The sequence below is a fragment of the Myotis myotis genome, unplaced genomic scaffold, assembly GCF_014108235.1.
Source record: "Myotis myotis isolate mMyoMyo1 unplaced genomic scaffold, mMyoMyo1.p scaffold_m19_p_18, whole genome shotgun sequence".
In the NCBI taxonomy this organism is placed as follows: Eukaryota; Metazoa; Chordata; class Mammalia; order Chiroptera; family Vespertilionidae; genus Myotis; species Myotis myotis.
Window position 1 is genome coordinate 11503068 of NW_023416322.1, and position 24922 is coordinate 11527989.

The window sequence follows — 24922 nt, forward strand, 5'->3', positions numbered from 1 at the left end:
AATGGGCAGACGTGGGGTGATGTGCAGGGGCTGGGCGCTGGCAAGAAACGCAGAACGGCAGGTGTTATGGGTTGAACTGTGTCTCCCCCATCCCACCCCCCATTCATATGTGGAAGTCCTAACCCCCAGTACCTCAGAACGGGACTGCATTTGGAAATCATTTTTAAAGAGGAAATCGAGTTAAAATGAGGTCATTAGGGAGGGCCGTAATGCAAAAGGGGAATGTGGGCAGAGACGGAGACAGACCGCCCCAGAGGGAAGCAGATGTGAGGAGACACGCGGGGAAGATGGCACCTACAAGCCAAGGATGGAGGCTGATCCTTCCTTCCCAGACCTCAGGAGGCGCCACCCTGCTGAGACCCTGACTTCTTGCCTGCAAAACGGTGAGACAATACACGCTGCTATGGAAGCCACCCGCCTGTGCTACTTTGTTAAGCGGCCCCAGCAGACTGAGAGCAGGGAGGAGTAACACGTCCAGGCATCCTGGCTCCCAGATTGTTCTTTTAGAGAAAGGGGGAGGGGTGTGTGCACAGGGTCTAAACGCACATGCTCGTGCCCCGCGGTGGTGGGGTGCATAGATGTCTTGCCCCCTTTGTGAGGACCAGGATGGCACCACAGGCTTCCTCTTTCCCCAGAGGGCTCGCTTGCTTTGCCTCTCCCGGCTTTATCCCCTCGAGTCCTGGCTGGGCTCTCCCTGCAGAGGGTTCTCTCCTTTTTGCCTCCCCTGCCCGCTCTTCTGCTCCTGCCCAGCAGAGTCAGTGTGTCCGTTCCCAGACCCCAAGGGCCTTATGGAATATTGTGTGACTCCCAGAGCCGATGGCCCTCCTATCCCACCCCAGTTCCCGCCTGTGCCTGTCCTGGCCAGGGCCTTTTCATGCTGGGGAGGGTTTTCTGTTACATCCCCCCCTCCCGACCCCCAGGTCTCCCAGCGGGCTCGGGTGGAGCCCTGGAAACCGCACGGGTTCTCGCAGGGCCTTAGCAAAACACGCAGTGTTTGTCCTCTGCTCTGGCCGCCTGTAAAAGTTTGCAGTTGTCCCCCTGAATTATGAAGGGTTCTGAAGACGCTCACTTGAGGGGTGGCGCAGGGGAGGGGGCACTGGCCGGGCTGGCTTTGCAAAGTCAAAACAAGATTCATTACCCTGGGGCCGGGAGCAGGGAGATACACGCCTGACCCTGCAGACCTGCCCCATATGTCATGGGCCTGTCAGAAATCTCCCAGAATTCCCTTTATTATCTAAAGGTCGCCACCCGGGCAGCACTGAGAGAGCCCAGGGTATAAACTAAACTACAGGAGCAATCAATTTCAAGCAGCTGCCTTCCCCCCATCCTGCCCCTCCCCCTACCATGGCTCTGCTCTCTTCAGCCCCCTGTGGGGTCAGGACAGCCAGCAAGGAGGGCCTGCCCATGGACACCTCATCCCGGGGGGGGGGGGGGGGGAGAAAGAATTTCTGCAGGTGAGCAGGGCTCTGAGGCTAGGAGCAGTAGGCCCTAGGAGCGAGCCTGCTCTGGACACGGTGAGCTCAGAAAGGTCACCCCACTGCTCCCCTGACTCCAAGCCAGACCGTGCTTAAGCCATCCTGGTAGGGGGGCCGTCTGGTAGGCATTATGGGATTAAAGAACAGGGGAAAGAATGCTCAGGCTCCTTCCAAAATCAGGCCGAAGAATAAAAGTGGGGGTATGTGGCTATAGTCAAGTCCAAATTCATGCTAGGAGGCCTGGTACCCTAAGGGGACGAGCAGCAAAATCACAGCAACTCCCATTTGCTTCTAGAAAAAATCATAAATGTTATTATTAACGACCTGCTACATGGCGCTCTGTGCTAGACTGTTTGCATATGCAAGGGGAAATTTTGTGTTTATCTTGCAAGAAGGGTATTATTCTCCCATTTCACAGGTAGGAAATCAGGATCCCAGGGAGCTGGAGAGCCGCACTGGAATCATTCCGCCAGGACACAGAACTTTCTGGAGCCGCGCTATCCCCACTAATCCACACTGCCTTGAGAGTCAGCATTTATTTTTCAACCAAACCCTCTTATCTCTGGTCTGGAAAGACTCACTAAAATGTTAAGTAAGACTTGGCAAGTACCTTCTTTTAAAGGTCAAAACTTGAGGCCCCCACTTTGGTCCCGGCGCAGGGCTGGGGGTGGGGGTTGAGTTATGTGCTACATGGTGGAATCCAGGGGTGTCTCGAGGCGAGTGGGGTGCTAGCTGGCAGTCACCTTTCGGAGATATTCCAGTGACCTTTCCAGGGCGCCTGGAGATGCGCCTCCTGCTTTCTCACGCGTCCTCACTGTCCATGGCAGAGCCGGGAGTTGGAGGGAGACATGGCAGGAGAGCAGGCCACAGGGTAGAAAGTGCCCAACGAAATCGTTAAATAAATTACAGTTACTCCACATAATGGCATATTATGCTGCCATTAACCACTGTAATGTTTTCAAAGAATAATGACACAGCTCCAGTCCACAGCAGTGGGAGGCGGAGGGAGGAAAATAAGGGGGTAGAAACAATTCAAACAAAACGCCAGGCATTCCTCTCGGCTCCCAGGCAGTGGACTGGCCTCGAACTCACTGCCTGTCCCCAGAAGGTCTCCCCCTCTTTCTCCTCTTGAAGAAAACGTAATGGCCTCTGGGAGTCCCCGGGTGAGAGCACTTCCTGCTTCTCTTACAGACCCTCCCACCCTCCTGCTTCCAGGGGCTTCCATGGTGGTCCCGGCGGCCATCTGGGGACCCCTCATGCTGCTTCAGCCTAAGTCAGGGAAAGCGGCCATTCGTGCCAGGCCAAGGCTCATTGTTGAACACTGTCCACTTCCACAAGTCGGGGGTCCCCGGTGTTCAAAAGAGTGGGCCTCTTGACCAGCAAGCCTGGTGTCGCCTCCCTGAAAATGCACGGAAGACTGCACAGGGGACGATGGGCTAGGCGTGACCCCGGAGAAAGCCCTGGGCAGCTGTAGATACTCTGCCCGGTGTGCCTGGCTCTGCTTCGTTTCTTGTACCTCAGACTCCTTGTCTACCTTGGGCAGGCACACGGCCAGAGTGTGACGTCCACCCATGGGGGCACCTTCTATTGCCCAGATGGACTCAAAGCTGGACTCCTACGCACTCAAGTTCATGTCCTTCCCGAGCTGGCTCTTCTGTCTTTCTCTGCCTCTCTTCCCATCTCTCCCAGGGACTCCACTCCCAAGACACTGGCTCATGTGTCGAGTCCCCAGAACACCTTGGACAGTTGCACCTGAGCGGTCCCCTCTCCTGGGAACCCCTATCTCCACTTTCAGCGTTGCCTATTCCAACCCATCCCTCCCTCAAAGCCTCCTGAAGACTCCAGGTCCCCCATCACCCATCTCTCCTCCAAAGTCAGTTAGAAATGGCTGTTGCTAGCACACACTGCATTGCAGTGCTGGCTCTTGCAGACTATGGGACTAGGTCCCATCTCCCCACTGAACTGGAGGCTCAGAGAAGGCAGGGACAATACCTCATGCTCTTCAGCACCCCGTGCTGGGCTAGCCCAGTGCCTTTCACTCGGTCTGAATCCCGCGGAGCAGAGGAGAAGGGAGACGGGACTATTCAATGCCTTTTCTCAATTGCTGGCCTGACCTGAGATGCGGTTGAACTCCCACGCCCAGCTCAGTGATTTGTCATAAGGGCTCTTTGGTGGAAGTGAAGAAGGCAGCGAACCGTTTGGGAAGGATCCTGCCGATTATTCCTCTTGAAGCCACAGGGTGGAGAGCAGTCTCACTGGCCAGGTGGGTGAGGTGGGGAGAAGGATGGAGAAGAACGGGAAGACACCAGTCTGCCTTTGAAAACTGCCCAACGCAGACTGGGCTTGTGCAGGAAGAGTCTTGGCAAGAGAGCCCTGAAGCCACAAATCGTACAATATCATAGGTCACATGGAAGTATGTGATATGAAAGGGTCAACGGACAGCAGGAAGCGGTCAGGAGCAGAGTGGGGTGGGTGAGACTCCCCAGGAAGTGTTCAGAACAGGGCTCGCTGACAGGGCCAGGCTTGCATTGGTGCATGTAGCCAGGCAGTGGGTGCACAGAGCAGACTCTGGGCTTCGGAGACAGTCCCGGGCCCCAGTCTTGCCCTATCACTTTCACTTGATGACCTTGAATTGTTATTTAACCTTTCGGAGCCTCAGTTTCCTCAGCCACAAAAGGACACCTCGCAGGGTTGTGGTGAGAATCACTGAGATGATGGATGTGAAAGTGTTTTTTCTGTAAACTCTGCAGGTCTGAATAAACACCAACGACTCGCATTTCTGTTTTTGGAGAAACACGGTTCAAGGAAATCATCTCCTTGGCGATGGCAGCTGCCCCATATGATGGCAACAAAGGCTGGGGGCTCCGTTTCAGCCAGGTGAGGGGAGATTCTTGTGCCGGGGAATGTGGTCGCCCAGCTCCCAGCCCCTAGGGATGCTGAGAAGGAACTGGGTGCTGCTGGTCCCTAGTAGCCATTCTCCCCAGTCCCTTCGGCCCCACACAGTCCAGATTACCCCACTTCTGCTGCTCTTGTGAATCCTCCAGGGACCCTTGGCAGGGAAGAGGGAGGAGAGGAGGAAAGAGGAAGGCCTTCCCCCGGGAGGAGGAGATGCCCAGAACAGTTTCGCGGGCTGGAGCTCCGCATCCTGGGTCTGGCCAGCTCCTGGGATGAGCTTCCCCTGCCTTATCCTTTCCTGCCTCTCCTCCTCTCCGGTGCCTTTCCGAACCGACAGCCAAGCCTTCGAATCAAAAGCTAACTCCTTTTTTATGAGGGAGCTTTTTTAAGCAGCCTGTGTCCCCGCCCTGGACCGCCCCACCTTCGGTTTCTATTATTTTTCTCTCTGTCTGGAACTCTGAGTTTTTGCAGAACAGATCCTGAGCCGTCAGCAGCCTCTGTGAAGTGACAGGGGAGCTCAGTCACAAGCCGCAGCAGGGCAAGTGCTGCGGGGCTGGATAAAAGCCACCCTGGAGATGGCTGGGTGGCTGGCATTCCGGAGGGAGGGGCAGAGCTCTGTCCTGGTAAGGAGCTGGGCTGTGCCAAGATGCACGCACACTGGCCTGCGCCTGCACCAGGAGCGGCATCGGCCCCTGGGTGAGCGTGCAGAGCAGAAGAGATGTTTGATGTCTGGGACCCCAGCCCTGCAGCCCAGGGAAAGTGAAGGGAGCAATTACCGGAGCCTGACACAGGGGAAGAATGTGCTGGAGGGAAGGCAGGGGGAGGCGGTGGCCAGTGCAGCGGGGCACCTGGGGCAGAGAGATGAAAAGATCTCCCTGAGTGGGAATCTGGCCCCGTGATGAATGGGGTGTGAGAGAGGAGTCTGCAAAGGGATAAACAGCCAGGAGGGACGCAGGAGGGAGGGAGGGCTGAGGGGAAAGAATGTTGAGGTCAAAGAGCAATGCCGAATGCTCCTGGAATGATTGAATCAAGATCCAGCATGTCGCACACCCGGTGGGATGGGTGCTGATGTGCACACAGACATGGGGCCCTGCCCCCCGCCTCAGCCCCCACCCCTGCCGAGGGGTGAGCAAGTCAGCTCTCCTCCCAGACACATTCAGTGCCCCCTGAAACCCCCGCCCGCCCCCGCCCTGCCCCATGGCTAGTTCTGAGGCCCCAAGGGGAGCCCCCTGTAACATACACTAGCATTTGTGCAGTGACCGAGTTTCACTGTTCGCTACGAATTTCATGTATGTTTCCCCATTAATGCACCCCCCCCACCCAAGCCAGTGAGGGACAGGGCAGCGTCAGCGTCACTTTTCACAGGTGGGAAGTCTCGGGTGTCTTAGAGGTGAAGTATTTTGGCAAAGGCACCAGGTGTGGAACCAGGGCTTGGACGTGGGCTCCTGGAGTTAAACGTATCATCCTGCTTCGCTGCCGCCTGGAGTTGTAGGGGCCACCACCTGACACCTCCAAGGAGAGATCACTTACCCCAGACATCGCTCTCGGCTCCCGCTGGGCAAGGCTCTGCCCCTGCTCAGGACAGACTCTTTGGGAGTGGGGGTGGGGATTAGGAGCTCAGCTCAGAGTTGGGTTCTTGGGGACCCCCTGTGAGAGAGGCAAAGGCCATTCGGCTCCTACTCAGACCTGACTGGTGGGAAGGAGGGCTGGGAAGGGCTGAGGACTGGAGTTGGCCCCCGGGGCTGCTCAGGAGATGGCAGATAGAAAGAGCCCAGAGGCAGGACTTTGTAGGGAGAGAGGCTGGGGTGCCAGAGTCCTCCTTCCTATCCATGAGGCAGAACACTGGCTGCCCACCACCCCTCTAAAGACTATGACATTTCCTTAGCCCCTGCTGGTGGCCCCAGCGAGCAGGCAGCTCCGACCTGCCACCTCCTCCCCACCACACCCCCCACTCACGTCCTCCCTGCTACCCTGGCCCTGCCGCTCTTCAATTTCCAACCCCTGGCAGATCACTGATTAATTCAGGGCTGTTTAATAACCCTTCCATTTCAATGAAACAAGCTGTCTTGTTTTCTTTATTTTTAACACCGACTTGCGTTTCTTTGCTAAGCATCTTACTGTCATTTAAATTTCTCTGTCTCCAACCAAGCTGATAATAGACTGGAGCGAGCAGCTGCTTCCCTCCCGCTTATGACAATGATTAGAAGTTAGAGCAGTGCCGAGAGCTGACCAGCCTCGGTTCAGAGGGTCTGCCCCTGCTTGTAGAGGGAGTGCTCATTCTAACGCGATTAGGAGAATTCTGGCTCCCGGCGAGACCAAGGCTTACCCTGGCCTAGCCTGCCGGGCACCCTGTGCCGCTGAGGGGAGCTGTCGGGATGAAGGTGTGAGAACCAGCTCTGTTTACGATAGCATTAAGGCCAGCAGCTGCAGGCCTGACACTCAACTTCACTTGTCAACTTTGTCTTCCTTGAGTTTACTGAGCAGCAAACAGGGAGACTCAAGGTTAGAGGACTGGGAGGCGGGTGGCAGTCTCAGCCATCAGCTATTACACCTTTCTGCTCCACACAGGAATCCCTTTACTTAAAAAAACAGATTTTTTCTGATTTCAGAGAGGAAGGAAGAGAGATAGATAGAAACATCATTGATGAGAGAGAATCACTGATCGGCTGCCTCCTGCCCGCCCCCTACTGGGGATGGAGCCCACAACCCGGGCATATGCCCTGACTGGGAATCGAACTGTGACCTCCAGGCTCGTAGGTCCATGCTCAACCACTGAACCACGCTGGCCGGGCAGGAATCCCTTCTTAAGACCTGGTCCACAGCTTCCGACCTCTGCCTGAGTTCTCCAAATGAGGCGGAGCTCACACCCTTCCCAGACGGCCCTTCTGGGGGTGGAGGGCTCTGGCCACCTCTCCTCGGTCCTGCAGCACTCACACCGAACGCGGGTAATAGCATTCATGTGCATACCCTTTCTTCCCTGGCACACTGCACGGTCCTCAAGAGCCAGCACAGAAACGTGCCTCCCTCCCGCAATACCTGGCACATAGTAGATATTCAACAAACATTTGCCCCATCACATGAAATTATGGTCAGTCTCCTCGCAAGTCCTGGGCCCCCCCTTCTGCCTGGGCAGGCCCCTGGGGAAGCTTCTAGTTTTCCTCTACCGGGACAAGTGCCGCCCCTTCCTGTCCTCAGGCCAGAAATGCCTGCGTCCTCAGGAGCCAGGTCCCTTCTCTCTCCCCCCAGGCTCCAGGGACAACAAAGCTAGAGAAAAGCTTGGCCAAGGAAACTGGAGTGTCGGGTGGAAGCCAATCAAAAGGCCTGGACCAGGCCCTCTGGATCCCAGCTCTCCCCCATTCCCTCTGGGTTGGGCCTGGCTGCCTGAGAAAGTGCCCAGGTGCGAGGTGCACAAAACCTGGCTGGCCCAAGGCGCAGGGATGGGGGGGGGGGGGGGGGCGGGGCTCCCAGCTGGCAGTCTGCAGGCAGCTGCTGGGGTCATTGTCTCACCCTCTCCTAGTGTGAATGCTGAGCCTATAGAGACCGAAGCACAAACAGTGTCCACAGGGCCTCTTGTGAAGGGAGGGGTGCCAGAACCATTGGCTGTGCAAATATCAAGACCTGCTGTGCCTGGGGGAAAGCTGGTGGGGCTATTGAAGAGAAGGGGAACTTCCTACACCATCCTGCTCCTGCCCAGAGCGAGAGGCTGTCCGTGTGTCCTAAGGGCCAGGGGACTGGCAGAGAAGGGGAGGGGTCAGCTCCAGGGGATCGCCACTGTGAGGTGCCTGCCTCCTCTGGGCATGAGGTCAGGGAAGGAGAGACTGGAAGAGAAGGTGGCTCAGTGGGCAGGTCGAGAGGGTGTGCTGGGCGAGGCTGGGGCCAGCAAACCTCCTCGAGATGAGAGCAGAGCCTGGCCACTCGCCATGTGACGCAGGGCGCTCCACTCCCCCAGTGTGGAGTTGGGTTTCACATCTATTATGTGGGCCCGGGTAAAAGCTGCTAGGAAATACGCAGAAACATTTTCCCCAAGTATTCTACACAGAACACCTATTTCCTTGGTAGTTCAAACGTTTTTTAAAATAATATGTTAGAAAAGAAAATGAAGGCACCTCACACTCATTTCCCACAGCTGGCTCTTGGGCACTGCTCTGAATGCATACGACTCGCTCCTCTGAGAGCCGCCTTCCCACGCTCCGCACGTCCAACAAGGGACGGGCCCTTGTGCATCAGCTGGGAGGGCAGTGGGCAGCTCCTTGGGCTAGAAGACAGCCGATGTGTCCCCCAAACCTCCTGCTACATTCTGACCAATGATGGGAGCCGGCTGAGGATCTAATCCCTGTGCCCCAGGGTCCCGCTTGGGCCCTGGGACGCAGCGCCTGCTAATGTCTTCCCGTCGGGCCATATACTGAAGGCTACTGATTGATGTTTCTCTCTCCCTTTCTCTCTCTCTCTAGAAATCAATAAAGACATATCCTCAGGAGAGGATTTAAAAACTAATGCTAACCAGGAGCCACGCACCAGTGGCCTCCCTCTCCGTTTCCAGTCTCCACTGAGTCTTCAGCCTTTTATCTATCTTTATATATAACAACCTTCAGCACACAGATCTTCTTTAAATAAAATCTCCTTTTTTTTTCCTCAGAAAGTCCCAAACAAATTCAGAGAAAGAGAAGAACTTGTCCCTAGCTTGGCTTCGTTCCTGCTCTCAATTTTGAGATAGTTTTGCACGCTTGCAACAATTGTCCTTTTTCCAAATCCCCCCCACCATCTTGCTCTGCCTGGCGCCAGGCACAGAGGCAACTGGGGGACGTGGGGAGACCTGAAAAGCAGTCATTCCCACCACACAAATGGAGAAGCTACGGTGCTGGGTACAGGGCAGGGGCCAGCTCTCCCAGGGTGGCTTGTGGCTCTGTCTCCTCGCCCTCCCCGGACCCGGGAGCAAATGGTGGGGAGGTGAGAAATCCTTCAGGAAGAAGGAGGAGCTCAGGTGTGAAGGTGGGCCCTTTGTGCTGGCCCATTAGGACCCTATCTGACACCAGCTTCTTCCTGGCCATCTGTTGGGACACTTTGCGGTGGGACCCGACCTCCAGCACCGGGGTGAGAGCACGGCTTCCCAGCCTCGCAGGCTAGTCAGATCCTTTTCCCCAAGCCTCTCACAGCTGGGTCCTGGGCCACTCCCAGTGGGCGGCAGACTTGAATTTTCTTAATTTCCGGATGAACCTCAGGGGGGTGTTTGCCTAACAGAAACCCTAGTGGTGTGGTTTGAGTTCCACGGAGAGTCCAGGGACTTGTCAGGATGGACGAGTCAGCTGGAGCAAAGGGGAGGGAGGGGGGCAGTCTTGTCAGGGGACTGTGACATCCTGACCCCCTCACTCCTGGAAAACACCGCCCACCGCCAGGTCCTGTCTGCTTTGGGCTGGGCCCCCCATCCCGTGGAGGACCCCAAGTTCAGAGAACAGGCTCTTCGCCCTTGGGTACCTTTGTTACTCAGAAGGACGGAGAAGCTGGGGCAGCAATCAGGGGAGGTGGGAGGTCAGAGGCCAACGTAATATTTACCCAGCCCCGCGAGGTCTCTGCTTTTATGAAGCAGGAAAGCGCTTCAAAGCAGCAACATCCCCTCTTGCCACTTGTCTGCCCCTGTTCTCCTGCCCTTCGGGGCAAGCCCGGTAGCTTTCCCAGCCCTTCCTCTCCTCCGGAACTTCCCACCCTCTCTCCCTTGAAGGGAGATGCCCCTGCCCTGCTTCCTCATCGGAGAGGGACAAGGACTTGCCCGGGGTTGCAGAGCAATTCCAAGGCCTGGCTTCCCCTGGCATTTGGAGCCCGGCTTGGATTTCTCCTGTTTACTCTGAGTGAGTCATCCATCGACTCCCGTGGATGGAGGAGAGAGAGGGGCTGGGCCCCAGTTCCTCATCCGAAGCTGCAGTCCAACCCCCAGAGCAGGACCCAGCAACATGGGGGGTATACTAGGCGGTGTACTGGTTCTTTCCATTTTTGACTGGGGTCACAAAGCCTTCAGAAATATACAGAGATCTCCGCCTACGTCTAGAGAGCATTCACTTGTCAGGGTGTCACAAAGGCGGCTGAAGGCCCACGCACGCCCCTGGTTCTGTGCATCCTGGTCCAGGGGCCTCCGGGACCCCAGACTGGATTAGAGCACTTCAAGGAGACAGGAGAGCCCTACCTTCCAGGTTAAGATCAGAGACAGTTTGTAAACTGTGCTGAAGCTGGCCTTCCCCCTAACCTCCCTCCTCGCATCCTTCTCTGCCTTCTTTCTACAGAAACTTCGGGGTTCCTTCTCCAGGGAGCAGGGGGCAGGGGTGGCTGGGAAGTGCCTCTCTGTTCAGCCAAGGGGCAGGGCTACAGTCTGGATTTTCTCTCTGGTGGGATCCATTCAGTGAGTTCACTGGGATCAGAGAGGGTGAGTAGCAGCAGGATTCTGGACCCTGATATGCGAGCACAGATGAGTAATAACATGTCCGGAAGGACCGCCCCAGCCAGCTCCAGGGGACCGGAAAGGGATGCGATTTACATAGAATACAATGTGAAACCCTAGGGAGTGGGCCTGGAGACCTTGCTCTAGGACTCTGACTAATAGAAAACAACCCCAGTGTCCTCCCTTTAAAGTCTGTGGAGGAGAAGGAGGGGAAAGAATCCTTAGGGGCAGGTCTTAGAGGCTGAGGAATGAGAGGTTAGTCATTCCCAGCCAGCCACTTTGAAGTCCTCAGGCACCTGAGTCTCTCTCCTGGCCTCTCGTTATCAGCACTGGCTGTTTCTGGCTCATCTCCAAGGCACCTTGTATGGCCTAGAGCAAGGGCTTCCAGAAACTTCTGCCCTTTCACTTCCTGAGGCCCAGTGCCCAGTGGCCTATGTTCTGCCTTATGCTAAGGCTCTCTGGGGGACACTCGGCTTATGTCCGTCTCTCTCCCCCCTAGGATACTGTCCACTTCTTAAAGGTAGGACCTATGACATTTCCCTTCTGTACTGGCTGCTGCGACATGCCTAGCACTGCCTACGTGGTCAATTTCTGCTGGTTTCACGGACATGGATCACAGTCCCTGCTTTCGGTGTCTGCTGTTCGCTGCAAGGGCCGGCAGCGTGGGGTACAGCTCCAATGTGAGGGTTCATGTTGGAGGGGATGTTCATTCCCTCCATCCCTCCATCTCCCAACTAAGGGGGGAGGGGAGGCTGTTTCAATGCAAAGGGAGGAAGCCCCTGGGTGTCATTCCTGGACAGTGCAGGCAGCCCTGGGGTGCCCATTGGAGCACGGGTGTTAGGGGCACAGGAGAGAGGTTCATTGACGGGCTGTTCACCCTGGGCCCCAGGACCCCTCTCCCTCTTCCTTCTCAAACACCGCTGAACTTTCCAACCGCCTTATCTCGCACACCGAAAGCAATTTCAGCCAAGGAAAAGCAGGATTAAACTTTCAGAACACGATACATTTATCTTGTTTTTCTTGTCTCTCTCCCCCCGCCTCCTCCCCTCCTTGACCCCAGGTCAACGTGCACCAAAGGGAAACCAAGATGAACTATCAGGGGCTGGTATCAGGTCTGAGGAGATGCTACACTCTGGCCCCCTGCCCGCCCCGCGTCCATATTTCTGCACACCCTCTCAGGCAGTTATTATCTCCCCGATGAGAAAGGCCCTCTCCACATTGTCCTGCGCGGAAATGAAAGGGGGAATTATCATTCAGAGAAAGGCTCCCACAGAGAACATGAAGACCGAGATTAAATCAGCGATGCGCCCTGGACAGGCCTTCCGTTCCCGAAAGATCTTTTGAAAACAGTCTCCCCAGAAACAGTTTTGCCACCACCTGGGCGGGTTTCGAAAGTCCTCGTGCAGGCAGGGAGTTGGAAGGAGGGAAGGCATGTGAAGGCGCCTTGGGGATGGGCCAAAAACTTTTATTGCTGATAAAGACAGGCAAGGGCCTCTTGGCGGGCCGGCCAGCAGACTGAGTGCTGCTAACTCGAGAAGGCAGCCCTCCTCCCCAACCCTCCTCCCGGCCTCACACCCCCAGGCATCCTGTCCGGACAGGCTTCTCCCTGGCTGCTCCCCACCCTGGGGCGCCCTGCTTAATGCTGCAGGCGCCTTTTCCAGTCCCCAGCAACCAGACAGGGCCCCGAGGTCCCCCTGGCAATGGGACTCTACCAGTTGTGGTCTCTGGGTAGTGACAGCTGGTAGTTTCTAATATATCTCATCTATTTTTTTCTTGTCTTAAAAAAGAAAAAAAAGGCACAAAAACCACTGTTTAGATCCAAGCCTGGTTTTCAAGAGCCCCCTCTAGTGGCGATAACCTGCTACTTCAGCCTCCCAGTTCACCCAGAGGAGCCTCCCCCTCCCTGGGAAGATAGGAAGGAGCCCCCATTTGCCTGGAAGGGTCTTTGCCACGTGCTTTCTGCTTTAGCTCTCAGCTCTTTCTGCTCCATTCACACTGTCAGTCTCTCTGTCTTCGCCGTCCCTTTCTGTCACCTGCTTCTCTCCGTCTATCTGTGACTGTCTATATCAGGCCTTGGGTCTTTTGTGGTGCGCCCAGACTGCTGCATCTTTGGTCCACCTGCTGGACACCAGGTCTGGTGAGCTGGAAACCCTCTGACAAGGCCTCTGATTGAATGACCTAATCTCAGAGGCCAACACAGGGACCCTTAAGCCAGACCCACAGCGAGAAGCACAAGGAAGACCGAGGAGAATGGAACTTGGGCGTCAGCTGCCTTCCGCAGCCCTACCCCCAGGGACACCTGGGCTGACTCATGTGTGAAGTGGTCTAGAACCTGGGCTGGGAGTTCCTGCTCTGGAGCCCAGCGTGGAACCAGCTCCTGACTCTCCCCAGCGTGCTGCCCGCCTCCTGGCCTCTGCCAGTACCCTACCATGCAGACAACTAACGGGCAATACCATGATGGAGGGCCAGCTGGCAGGGGGTGTGAGGAGGGTGCCAGGGAAGAGGGGGAGAAAAGGCCCGGACTAAGCCTGGGGCTGGAGCTGGCAAGGGGAGACAGAGTGGATATTCTGCTGGGGCAAGAGGGCCGCAGGGAGCACCTGCGAGTCCTCTGGGTTTCCGAGGATGTCCTCACCCACGCAGGAGATGTGGCCAGGCCAGGGCCGGGGGTTAATGGTTAACCAGCTGAGAGAGCAGGCACTTTTGCACTGCTCAGGCCTAAGCCTTTCCTTTCAGCTCCCCCTCCTTTCTTTACACTCTTACCCAGGAGGGACCCTGCTCCCCAACAAAGAACTTTCTCGCCTCTATTTCTGCCCTCAGTTCCAGATGGGAGAGTCTGGAGCGAGATAAAGAAGTTCCATATGCCCCATGCCAGGCAATGGACCCCCAGGAGAAAGGGAGGGGGTCCACTTCTGACCATCTCACCCTCTCTTGGGACCAGCTGTTTGACCCTGGGAAGCGCGGCCTTTCTCTCTCCACAGGGCTCACCTTTAGAAATGACCAGAAGAGAAGTGGACACACACCCGCCCTCATTTACTTTAATCGGGCATGAAATCTTTGTCACTAAGTGAAAAAACTGTTTCCCATAAGGGAATCGGGCCCATTCATCATTGTTTGAACGGAGCATATGTGCAGGGGAGAAACAGAATATTCCCATATAATGAATTGATAACAGACTGCCCCTGGGCGAGGGTGGTGGTGATGGGAGGGGTGCACATGAGCTATAAAACTACAGCACCTCCAAGCCCGGTTCTGCATTTCCCCGTGGACAGCCCTGAATTATTTGTAGTTAACAGACTGTAACACAATGCTCCAGTCTCTTTATGGTCAGAATGGGGGTGGGGGTGGGGGGCTTGGCTGGGAGCTCCCTGCCTCCCCGTTGGCCATGATGGACAGAAGTATATTGGGCCCCAGCCTGTGTGTATGGGGACAGCTGTGTGGCAGCAGACAGACAGCTGGGGGCGGGGGCTGTTGCTGCTGGAGACAGGAATAGTCTCCCCTCACCAGACCCCCTGTCTTGAGGACGCAGCCAGAGAAAAGGAGGCAGGAGAGAGACTATAAAACCCCAAACAGTGCCAACTCCAGAACCGTAAATATTTCATAGCACCTGAGCAGGCGGGCTCGGGCTGCTGCCAGCTGCTGCCCTGTATATTTAACTGTGTCACCGGTTTCCCTCCCGCTCTGTGCGTTTCCTTGTAACGTGCCCATGAAATACAGATTAACGGAATCATCAGAAGTGTGTGTAGATGGGAAAGAGACCTAAGAGAGAAGGGGCTGCTCTTTGCGGGTTTTCTTCTCAACCCTGTTGGAAGCGCAGACTCCAGTAAAACGGAGGGTGAACTTTTACGTTTCCCTCACCTGCAGCTTCAGACGGTCAGCAGGGTGAGAGGGTGAATGGCCCCTGGCGCTTTGGGGCCAGGGCCAGGTAGTCAGACCAGCCCTGAAAGGGGGCCAGTGACCTTGTCATGACACGGCTGCTTTTAGGCAATGGACATGCAGCACCACCTTTTACTCCTCCTTTAGACTTGGGAGCCCAGCCGGCCCCCTGCCCTGCTCCGGGCTGTGAGAGGATGACCGACCCTATGTCCTGCCAAAGGAGAGGCCAGGTGGGACCCCCTTGTCAGACTTGGGGTCCCTGGGCAGAGGAGACCTGCCGGTACTTTGCCAGGTCGGATTTTGCTGCTCCGCGGCACCACCATCTCCACTGCCCATAGCTCCAAATGTCATTCCCATGCAAGAGCATTGCCAGCCAACTTGCCCCATCCGAAGGCAATTTGCAGAAGACAGTGAGGGAGCAGAGAGGGCCGTGTGCACACCCCTCCTTTATCAGCGGGACCCTGAGGAGGGTCCGCTGGGGGATGGAGGGAATGGCTCCCTTAGGGAATGCTCCTGGGTGCGGAAGGGTTGGGGTGAAAGGTAGAGACTCAGGTGGAAGAAGGGAAAAGAAACACCACCTGGCTAGGGCATCTTGACAGATGCTCCTTCAGTTTCCCTGGTCCCCTCCCCTCTCTCCTCACTCCCCCACCCCCACTCCCCAGACCAAGGAGGGGAGATCACTGGTAATTATTTCACTTGGTGCTTAGAGAGGTGAGGGGGAAGTTCATGGATTCTTCTCTCTTCCATCCAGGAGGCCAGAGGAGAGAGGGCTGCTAGCAACTCCAGGAGCTTTCTGGGGTGAGCGCATAAAACTTGTGCATTTCCATCCAGGAATAGCTCATTCCTCCTGCCAGAGCTACCTCTTCCCTGGGCTCTGTGGCTCCGTTGAAGGCCCCAGAATTCATAGCCCGCCCAGAGGGAAGAGGGGAGTTTCAAGGTCTGAGAAAGAAGCCCAGAGGTGTGGGTTGGGGGGAGGGGGGAGCCTGCTATCATCATCCCAGGAGGAGAGAGCTGAATTTGACTCTCCTCCTGAAATGTCCAGCCCAGTGCAGATACTCATAAATCTTGTCCACTGCACTCGAGGATACAAGTCAGAGAATGAATGGGTCCCCAAATTTCTGCAGGTTCCTACAAACTGCTGGATCCCCCAGCCACTGCCAAGATCCAGCTGGCAGCCCGAGGCCCTCAGACTGGCCGTATTGTCTGTCCCTTGCACAGCCACTGCCGCTATGTCACTGGATCCCCACAGGAGACTTGGCCATATTTCCACTGCCCACCTCAGGGGGCTCTCACTGTAGACTCTTAACCGGCCTAGAACCCCAAGTCTTGTACTCCCCACCCCCATTATCTCTATCACCCAGGACCTGAGTTTGAGTAGGTAACTCCTTTGGCAAGGGTCATGCTAAGTGGACGGACATTTGTCCGGGAGCTGAAATGACAGTTTTTGGGGACTCTCTCTGGCCATCCAGCCCAGGACTAACATTTAAGGAGTCTACCTGTGGGATGGCTCCAAAGGGCTAGAATTTTCTAAGGTCCCTACATCACTTGGGGGGGGGGGGCGGCGAGAAGGCTCCCGTTGGTCCTGGGCAAGCATCTACTCCAGTTCCCAGCCCGCGCCTCTGCCCACGCCCAGGGCAGGTGCCCATTGGTGCGCACCACGAGGGCGCGCGGAGAGGGCATGGGGGCGCCTCTCCCCGTTCAGCACCTCGGACTGGCTCCCTGAGCCCCTGGAGCCCGCGCAGCTTCCTCTTCCATTCCCCAGTCAGTCCCCTGATCCCCAGGAACAGCCGCCGGCCGCCAGGGACTCTGGCCCGGGAGTGAACATCCCCCCGCCCCCTGGCCCCCCGAGTCGAGCGCTGGCCACAGTGGCCTGGGGCTCTCTTGCTCTCGTGCCACCTCTGCCCACACTGACCCCAGCTCTCGGGACAGCCTCGCCGCCCCCGGGCTCCCCGAAGCCGCAGAGCCCGGCAGGTGCGCGGGGAAGGCGCGCCCCGGAGCGCCGCGGCCACCGGCAGCCGGCGGCGGGGGAGCCCGAGCTGCCAGGGCTCCGAGTCCGCCCGCGGACTCGCCCGTCGCCGCCGAGCCCGGGAGCCGGGGGCCGGGACCCCGGAGAGGCGCCTGGGAGCCGGAGGAGCCGGCGCGGGGCGGCCGGGTGTCTGGGGAGAGAGGGCCGAGGGCGCCGGCGACCGGAGCGCCGCTTACCCGGCTCCGCGGCGTCCGTCTGTCCTGGCGTCTCCGGTCCGTCCGCCCGCGCCGCCGAGGCCCGCAGCTCGCAGTCACCGGGAGAGCCACGTCCACATGGAGTCCACATTCACGAAGACCCCCGGCCACTTCTCTGTCTTCTCGGAGCGGCCCCTCGGTCTCCGGGGCGCGCGCCCCTCCGTCCCCGGGCGCTGGCCGCCGGCTCGCGGGGGACCCGGGCGGCGCCGAGGGGGCGTGGGGGGTGGCGAGGGGTGGCGGTGCCGGTCCTGGGGAAGCGGCGGAGCCCAGGCGGTCCTCAGGTTTTCCCAGCGCGACTTTCCGGGCGCCTCTGACATCAGCAATCTCGGCGCTTCCTTCCCTTGGCTCGCCAGGTCCGCTCACGGTCCCATTTCCTCCGGGAGCCGCGCTGGCTCGGGCTGCGGGGAGGTCCGCCGCGCTCGCGCCCCCCGGCTCGCGGGGGCTCCCTCCCCGGGGCTCGCCCTCTCGGCTGAGGACCGCCGGCCCCTGCCCCGCCGCCTCCCGCTCCCGGCTGGCGAGGACGCCGCTCCGCTGCTCCGGCTGCTGGGCTCCCGCGGCGGCGGCGGCGGCGGCGCTGCTCCGCGCCCGGCCTCCCTCCCTATATTACCAGGCGGCTCATTATCATAGAGGCCGCGCGCCTTAACCCCCTCCCTGCCGGCCGCGCCCGCCGCTGGCACCGCCCGCCGCCAGCCCCCGGCCCCCTCCCCGCCCTCCCCGACTTCCTCCCCCGCCAGCTGTCAACAAAGGAGAAGCCCGTTTGGCATCGGGAGGCCGCCCCTCTGCCCTCCAGGCGCCCGGCTCAGCCCGGCCCCACCGGCCCCCTTAAGTGCCAAGGGGGCAGCGAAAAAAATCCTGCCGGGGCCTGGGAATGCGGGTGGAGGCTTGGCCAGCCCAGCTGGCTGCGCCCGGGGCGCGGGGAGAGCTCGGGACCCAGGCCGAGGGGGTGAGGGCCGCGGGGACAGGCACTCCCCCACCCTGAGCATCACCGGTCCCCGCGCACAGCCCGCACACCTCCCTCTCCATCTTTCATTTGCGCGTGGGGTGAAGTGGGGGGAGGGAGGAACCGGCCTTGGCTGCCAAGGTTGACACTGGGGGGTCTCGGAATCTGTGGGAGCAAATTTCTTCTGCTGGTGAATCTCCGAAAGCCAACAAGCTGTCAAATGAGATTTGAAGTTGTTATGAATTATTATTTTCATAACGCAAAGATGAGTCTTGCTCGGAATCTCCAGCTTCCAGCTCTTGGGGGTCCCGGGCCTCTGGCGAGCGGAGGGGACCGGAGGGGAGCTGTCTATACCCCGACCCGGCGCCTGCCCGGCGGGGGAATCTGAGAGGTGGCCTTAAGACAACTTATTTTAATAACCTCAGGTGAGAGGTTTCTGGGTTCCGGGTGGCCATGCCTCGGCGCCCTTATGACCACTGATTACGCCCCGTGAAGGGTCTGGGTATCTCTGGACGCGGCTGTCGGAACCGAACCGGGCCTGCAAGCCAGACCCCGGCGAGTTCCCGGGGTCTGCGTAGTCCCTGCTGGAGATGAGAGCACGGGAGAGTTTACTGGGCACGTCCGAGTATTCCGAGAAACTCCCTCTACTGCCCTCCCGTGGCCACAGTCTTCAGTGGTAAAAATAAGGGGGAACATTGACTCCTGAAACCCCAGAGTTGCCTGAAATTCCCAAAGCAGCAGGGGCCTGAAAAAAGAAAAAAAGAAAGAAATGAAGACTCACCTGTCATCTTGCACAATTGTCCATTCGATACCGGACTGGGGGCAATCCAGGCTTTACTTCATCTACAGAAATTAGCTACTGATTCAAAAACGCTTTCTTCGTTGTAATGAGCTGAAATTTGTCTCCCTGTCACTTTCACTGGGTATTATTCCTTGTTATGTCCTGTGGAGCCACAAAATAATCTAAGCTGTTTTCCCTGACCCATACCTGTTCTCTTCTGTGAACTTCTGCAGCATTTATTGTTGGCACCCCTCCAGGCAATTACCATAAATTACCCTATATTATTATTAATTTCTCCTTATAAGTAGATCTTGTCTCCCCATCCAGACAGTCTCGTCTACCTCCTTATCGCTGAGTAGGCGACATCTAAACCACAATTTATTACGGAAGATGATTTGAAGAAGGCGCTGGGAGATTTTGCAACAACATTTCTCCCATTTGTTTGATACATGGGACATCAGTCTGGCCAGCGACACCTCAGCCAGCCAGCGGCAGGTTGGAAATAGCTAGGTGATAAAGCTCGAAGCTGAAGATCAGGGCCTCTGGTTCTAAATCACGTGCTCTGTGACCCTGGTATAGGTCACACCTCTCCCCCATGCATCAGTTTAATCACATCTTAGGAACATTATAATACAATTTAAATAATTAAATTGCATTAATACAATTGTGTGACTACCACCCAGGGCCCAGAAATAAATTCTAAAGAGAGGGCAAGAAAGGATAAAATGAAACAAATTCCTCCACTTCTTCTATCCTTCACTCCTAGCCTCCCCTTTTCTTTCTGAGAGAGAGAGAGGGAGAGAGAGAGAGAGAGAGAGAGAGAGAGAGAGAGAGAGAGAGAGAGAGAGAGAGAGAGAGAGAGAGAAGACAGGCAGGAGCACACATTGAAGGCAGCGTGGCAGTGACTTAGTTCCCATTGCCACTCAGTGAGTCTGAGATTTGAGTCCTGAGAGATTGTGGGAATACCCGTGGTCACATAACAATGGGAAGAACACTAACCTGGTCTATTGGGAGGTACCCTGGATGAAGTAGCCTTAACATCTCTGGGCCTCAGTTTGTCCATCTGTAAGATGGGGATGTCTACCATCAATCACCAGACAGTTGAAGGAATCAAAATAGACATATTTAAAAGTATTGGAAGAATTAATGGTATCATTAAAATGGAAATATTTATTCATATGTTCAGTCCTAATCAGCTAAAGGAAAAATGTGAATCTTGTTAGTTAAGCACATAATTATAATAATATATCATGGGAGTTAAAAGAACAACTCAGGTTCATGGCTTATATTTAGCTATAACATCCTTCTAGGTAATGTCCTTGGTCTTTAAAGGTGTTTAAATAACCTCATTTCTCTTTTCACTGGGTATCCATTCATTCATTCATTTATTCCACAAATATTATTTATTAAAAGGGAATTTATTAGATTTCATCCTTTAAGGAAATTATATGCAGCACATAATTATCTCGTCCACACATTTTCTTTTTCTTAGAAATCATGCTAATAATCTAGCAGGCTCTCTACCCCTAGGCCTGCCTATGTCTTTCTGGGATTCGAGTTTTCTGGTATCTAGTTGGCTTTGATGTCCTCTTCCTCATCCTGCCCAAATGGTGTCAAACCCACAGCCCCCGGGGACTCACCAAGCTTTGGCACAGTGCCTTGCAGTGCATCTTCATTTCCATGAGGAGGGGCAGCCACAGCCCAGTCCAGTGGTGGGTATTCAATAAATATTTATCAAATGGGTACAGGGAACATGATCGTCTTATATAAAATCATCATTTTTTGGAAAATCCTCAAAAACTCAGCAGGGTTCTTCTCCATCCCAACCTACCCTCCTCCACTGGTCTCCATGCTCCCGGAGAGTCGTCTGTGGGTCCAGGGCCCAGGCCCCTTCTGTGCTGGTCACTAGACGGGTGACTTGGGGAAGAGGACAGGAGAAGTGGGAGCGAACAGGGCGAGGGCAGTCTAGAATGGAGCTGAATCTTTCCTGGGAGCCATGAGTACGGATTTCCCCTGCAGAGGGTGAGTCTGGCTGAGTAGCCCTCCTAGGGCCCTTGCAAGGAGGCCTTAGACTTTGGGGAGAACAGGCCCCAATGGGCAACCAGCCGATGCCAGGGGGGAAGTCCTCTCTCTGTCACAGCAGCAGCTCCAGGCCCACAAATAGATGCCAGTACAGTAGTCCCTCGGATCACAAGATGTATTTTTGGTGCTGGAAGCCGGCCACTCTTCGGCAGCCTTTCAGCATTAAGTCTGCTTGCTTTCGGGGGGGCGGGGGGGGGGGGCAAGCCTTCAGTGCGCAGCATGGGAATGCTGCCTGGGAGTGTGGGCACGCATATATGTAGGCTGCCCGGAGCAGAATGGGGGCTGGCCTGGGAGGCTGTGTGCCTGGACCTGTGGCCTAGAGGCTGGAGGGCTTGCCAGCCACAGCGTGTGAACTTTGGGGAAGTGATCTCTGTTCGCAGGCTGCAGCTGGCTCTCAAGGCTGAGACCATGGATGCCACCACCAACGTGACCTATCTTTGCTCTAAAATGCATGTCAGCCAGGCCAGCGAGGATCAGGGGTTGAGGGTAGACCTATGAACCAGGAGGTTACGGTTTGATTCCCAGTCTGGGCAGATGCCCAGGTTGCAGGCTCAAACCCCAGTGTGGGGCTTGAGTGCAGGAGGCAGCCGATCAATGATTCTCTCTTACCATTGATGTTTCTATTTCTCTCCCTCTCTTTTCCTCTCTGAAATCAATAAAAATATATTAAAAATAAATAAAATTCACGTCCTCTTTCCCTTGCCCCGACCCTGAGACTGTCCCTGGTGGGTGGGCCCTCTGTCTCCCACCAGACCTCGCCGTCTTGGGGCAGACACTGTCAGGCAGAAGCAGGCCCTTCCTCTACCCCCCACAGAGTTGGGAACAAAGGGATTCCTCTGATGGGCCAGACAGGAGTGTGTGGGCCAAGTCCCATGAATGGAAGAGGAGCCACTGGGATGCCAGCTTGGCGGGCCTCGGCCGGGCAAGGGGGCCAGGGGCCCAGGGGCCCAGGACACAGAGCAACAGGGCACCTGCGCCAGGATTCTCAGCACCATTCATAGGATGTCCCCTCCTCTCTCCGCACCTCTCATCCCTCCACAAATCCCACTTGCCTGTGTACTTTACACAGTAGCGAGCCTGTTAAGGCTCCAAATCCAACAAGGCGGGATTTCACTCCTTTTTCACTACACCTCCCACAAGTGGAGCTTATGTCCCTGTATGCCTCGCCCTCTCTCCCTGCCTCCTCTCCGCCTCTCCATCTGTCTAGAATGGTTCTCTGGGGAAAGGATAGTCTCTGAGAGGCCCAGCCTAGCCCAGCTCTGCAGCTACTTACATGGGTCCCTGGGACAGTGCAGGCTGCAGGAGGAGGGAGGGAGCCTGGACTCCACTGGGCTTCAGGCAAGCAAGGCCAGGGCTGCGTGCAGGCGCCTGACTTTTGTCCCTGCTGTGTGCCTAGCAGTAAGGGCCTGAGAAAGGGTCTTCTGTCCTTATTGTCTCTAAGAGAGTCCAAAATTGGAGGTGCCACCCATCTGGTCACGTCATCCCTGGCTAATTCTCTCGGTGCCTCAGTTTCCCCATCTGTAAAGTGGGGATAATATTCTCCGCCTCGCAGCCACCGCTTCATAAGAAGCAAATAAGACCCTGGCTGGGAATCGGAACGCGTCAGACACATGTGGGGGTGTTGTCTTACCATCTAGGCAACTTTTCCAGAGCCAAACCCACTGCTCGACGGCTGTGGTTCAGCTCATTCTCTGGCTTGGTTTTCAACACAAAGCAGCTGACTCCTCAGAAATATGCCTTCTCTTCAGGGGTGGCTGCATCATCTTCCCGTCACTTCGGGGTCCCTCTTTCTCTCCCCTGGAAACTGCTACAGGCCCAGAGGTTCTGTCAGTTACCTTCCTACACAGACACAGAGCACAGGGATGCTGGAGCACACACACACACACACACACACACACACACACACACGCCCCGCCCAGGCAGGCAGGGAGCAGGGGAGTGGCTGAGATGCCAGAGAACACCCTGGATTGGACAAGCACTGGAAAGGCATGGACCCTCATTGCCTGAGGTGTATTATGAAGATGCGCCTTTGGGGTCAGTGGCCCCCCACACGTACCCCCTGGCTTCGATGGCCCAGCCTGGCTTGGATGACAGTTGCTCTCGGAGCTTCAGTGGGAGGTGGGCTGCCAGCTTTCCGAGGGACCGTGTCTGACGGGCAGGCTCACCCAGGGCCATCTGGGGTGGGAGTGAGTAAGACAGGACAGAGCCCGTCTGGTTCATTCCTTTGAGATCAGAAACTCTTGGAACTGATCGGAAGCAATCATGTTATCCAAGGTTCTTCCTTTAAATAAAATGATGGCTTCCCTTCTGTTGTTTACAATGATCATAATAATGGCGAGAGCCAGGAAGTATTGGGTGGCCACCCCGTTTCAATTGCAGTGCTTGGCGGTGGGCCTATAGCAGCCGTGGGCAAACTACGGCCCGCGGGCCGGATCCGGCCCATTTGAAATGAATAAAACTAAAAAAATAAAAAGACCGTACCCTTTTATGTAATGATGTTTACTTTGAATTTATATCAGTTCACACAAACACTCCATCCATGCTTTTGTTCCGGCCCTCCGGGCCAGTTTAAGAACCCATTGTGGCCCTCGAGTCAAAAAGTTTGCCCACCCCTGGCCTATCGGATGCCTAGTCCTCACCAGTCTTGTCTTACAAAGTGTTATCGTCTCATTTTGCAGATGCAAAAACCGATGGGCAGAAGGTCAAGTGCTTGCTCCCAAGGCCACGCAGATAGAACGTGGTATGGTCAGAATTTGCAGCTAGGTTTATCTGACCTGATATCCATTTTCTTTTCTTTTTTTAATATATGTTTTTATTGATTTCAGAGAGGAAGGGAGAAGGAGAGAGAGATAAAAACACCAATGATGAGAGAGAATCATTGATGGGCTGCCTCCTGCACACCCCACACTGGGGTTCAAGCGCTGACCAGGAATTGAACCATGACCTCTGGGTTCATAGATTGACGCTCAACCATTGAGCCACACCGACCAGGCCCATTTTCTCTAGCGTTGTCCTCTCCTGAAGGAGGAGAAAGTGATGACAAAGGGGAGCCATACTTCCAATGCCAGAACATGGGAAGCAGGGGCCTCATCCTTCTGAGCATTCACCCAGCTGGTGGCCTGGAGCCCCGAATCAGGAGGCCCTCCAGACGCCCCAGAGTCCAGCAAAGCCGCCCTGGGCTTCTGTTCCCCTGAGGGTCAGGGTGTCATTTTCTCTAACAAAGGAGCGCATGTTGCAATTATTACCATGATTATTATAAGCAATCATCCTAATGAGCTCAATTCTCCTCCGCTTTGCAGGGTGTCTGTGTTTAACAATGAGAGTGGCCCAGAGGAAAGAAGCTGCCGACACATGCAAATCTCCACCAGCCATGTCACCTCTGCCCTGCACAAGGCTGCCCAGCACATATGTGGCCATGCCTGCCTTTCAAAATAATGGGCTAATTGGGTGCAACGTGTATCCCCCCCCACCCCTTAGAGAGCATGCCAGCCGGCCTTTATGGGGGTCCACGGGGAGCAGGGGGAGCCAGACTCCAGTGTCTGCCTGCTCCCTGATTGCATCTGTGCCCTGCAAACCTCAACAGAATTGAACTTACATCTCCTCCTAATTAGGGGAGAAAGGAAGACAAGAATGATAGCAGAAGAATTTCTCCCTGCTTCTGACTGCGGGCTTTTCAGGGACAGAATGTCAAGCTCTCCCTCTGCCGGCCCCTAACCCCAACTCCTCTTTCCTGACTGATATCTGGCGTCCCTAACACAGTGCCAGGCTCCCCCTGGGCCCGGAGTCCTGTGCGATGACAGTGATGAACAGGGCCTGGGAGGGAATGCTAGACTGCTTGCTGCTGAGACTGTGCAGAGCATGGGGGAGTCTGGGAGGCCTCAAACCAGGCAGGTGGGGGCTGGCCCGGGGCCCGGTGGGGTGGGGGAGGCCTTGCCTGGGAGGAGGCTGGCAGTGGAGTCCATCTCCCTTGCAAAAACAAATAAGCACATTGCTTACATAAATCACACACTCTGACATCCAGGTGCAAACCCAGGGCCTGCCTCAACGCTGTGAATGCAGGGCAGGGTGTGAAGGACACAGGTCTAGAAAGGAAAATCCAGAAAGGGCACAGCTCTTGGCAGGTAGGAGTCAACTGCGTCATCACCCACGTCATGAAACAATGGCCGGAGAAAAAGCACGTTCGCACCGTCTTCTGCATCCTGAGTTTCCAATTCCTAGAAAGAAAGGGC

General features: G+C 56.0%; 1 protein-coding gene and 1 long non-coding RNA gene across 12 annotated transcripts in view; one reads left to right on the forward strand and one right to left on the reverse strand.

The window, feature by feature from the left end:
* The window catches only part of PLXNA2 (plexin A2), a 212936-nt gene extending 195442 nt beyond the window's left edge, over window positions 1-17494 (reverse strand). For 7 of the 11 annotated variants that reach the window (XR_004973183.1, XR_004973184.1, XR_004973185.1 and 4 more), the window contains exon 1: window positions 16873-17494. Coding sequence is in view for 8 of the 11 variants with exons in the window: in XM_036342301.1 (XP_036198194.1) it covers window positions 16873-16981 (109 nt within the window). In the remaining 3 variants the exon portion in view is untranslated. The remainder of the gene's footprint in view (window positions 1-16872) is intronic. The other 4 variants (XM_036342298.1, XM_036342297.1, XM_036342299.1 and 1 more) reach the window with 4 other exon arrangements.
* LOC118672690 lies at window positions 219-8954 on the forward strand. Its single transcript, XR_004973186.1, has 4 exons — window positions 219-383; window positions 1894-2067; window positions 4226-4352; window positions 8822-8954. It is a non-coding gene; the product is annotated as an uncharacterized LOC118672690 (long non-coding RNA).
* Window positions 17495-24922: the final 7428 nt, after the last annotated feature.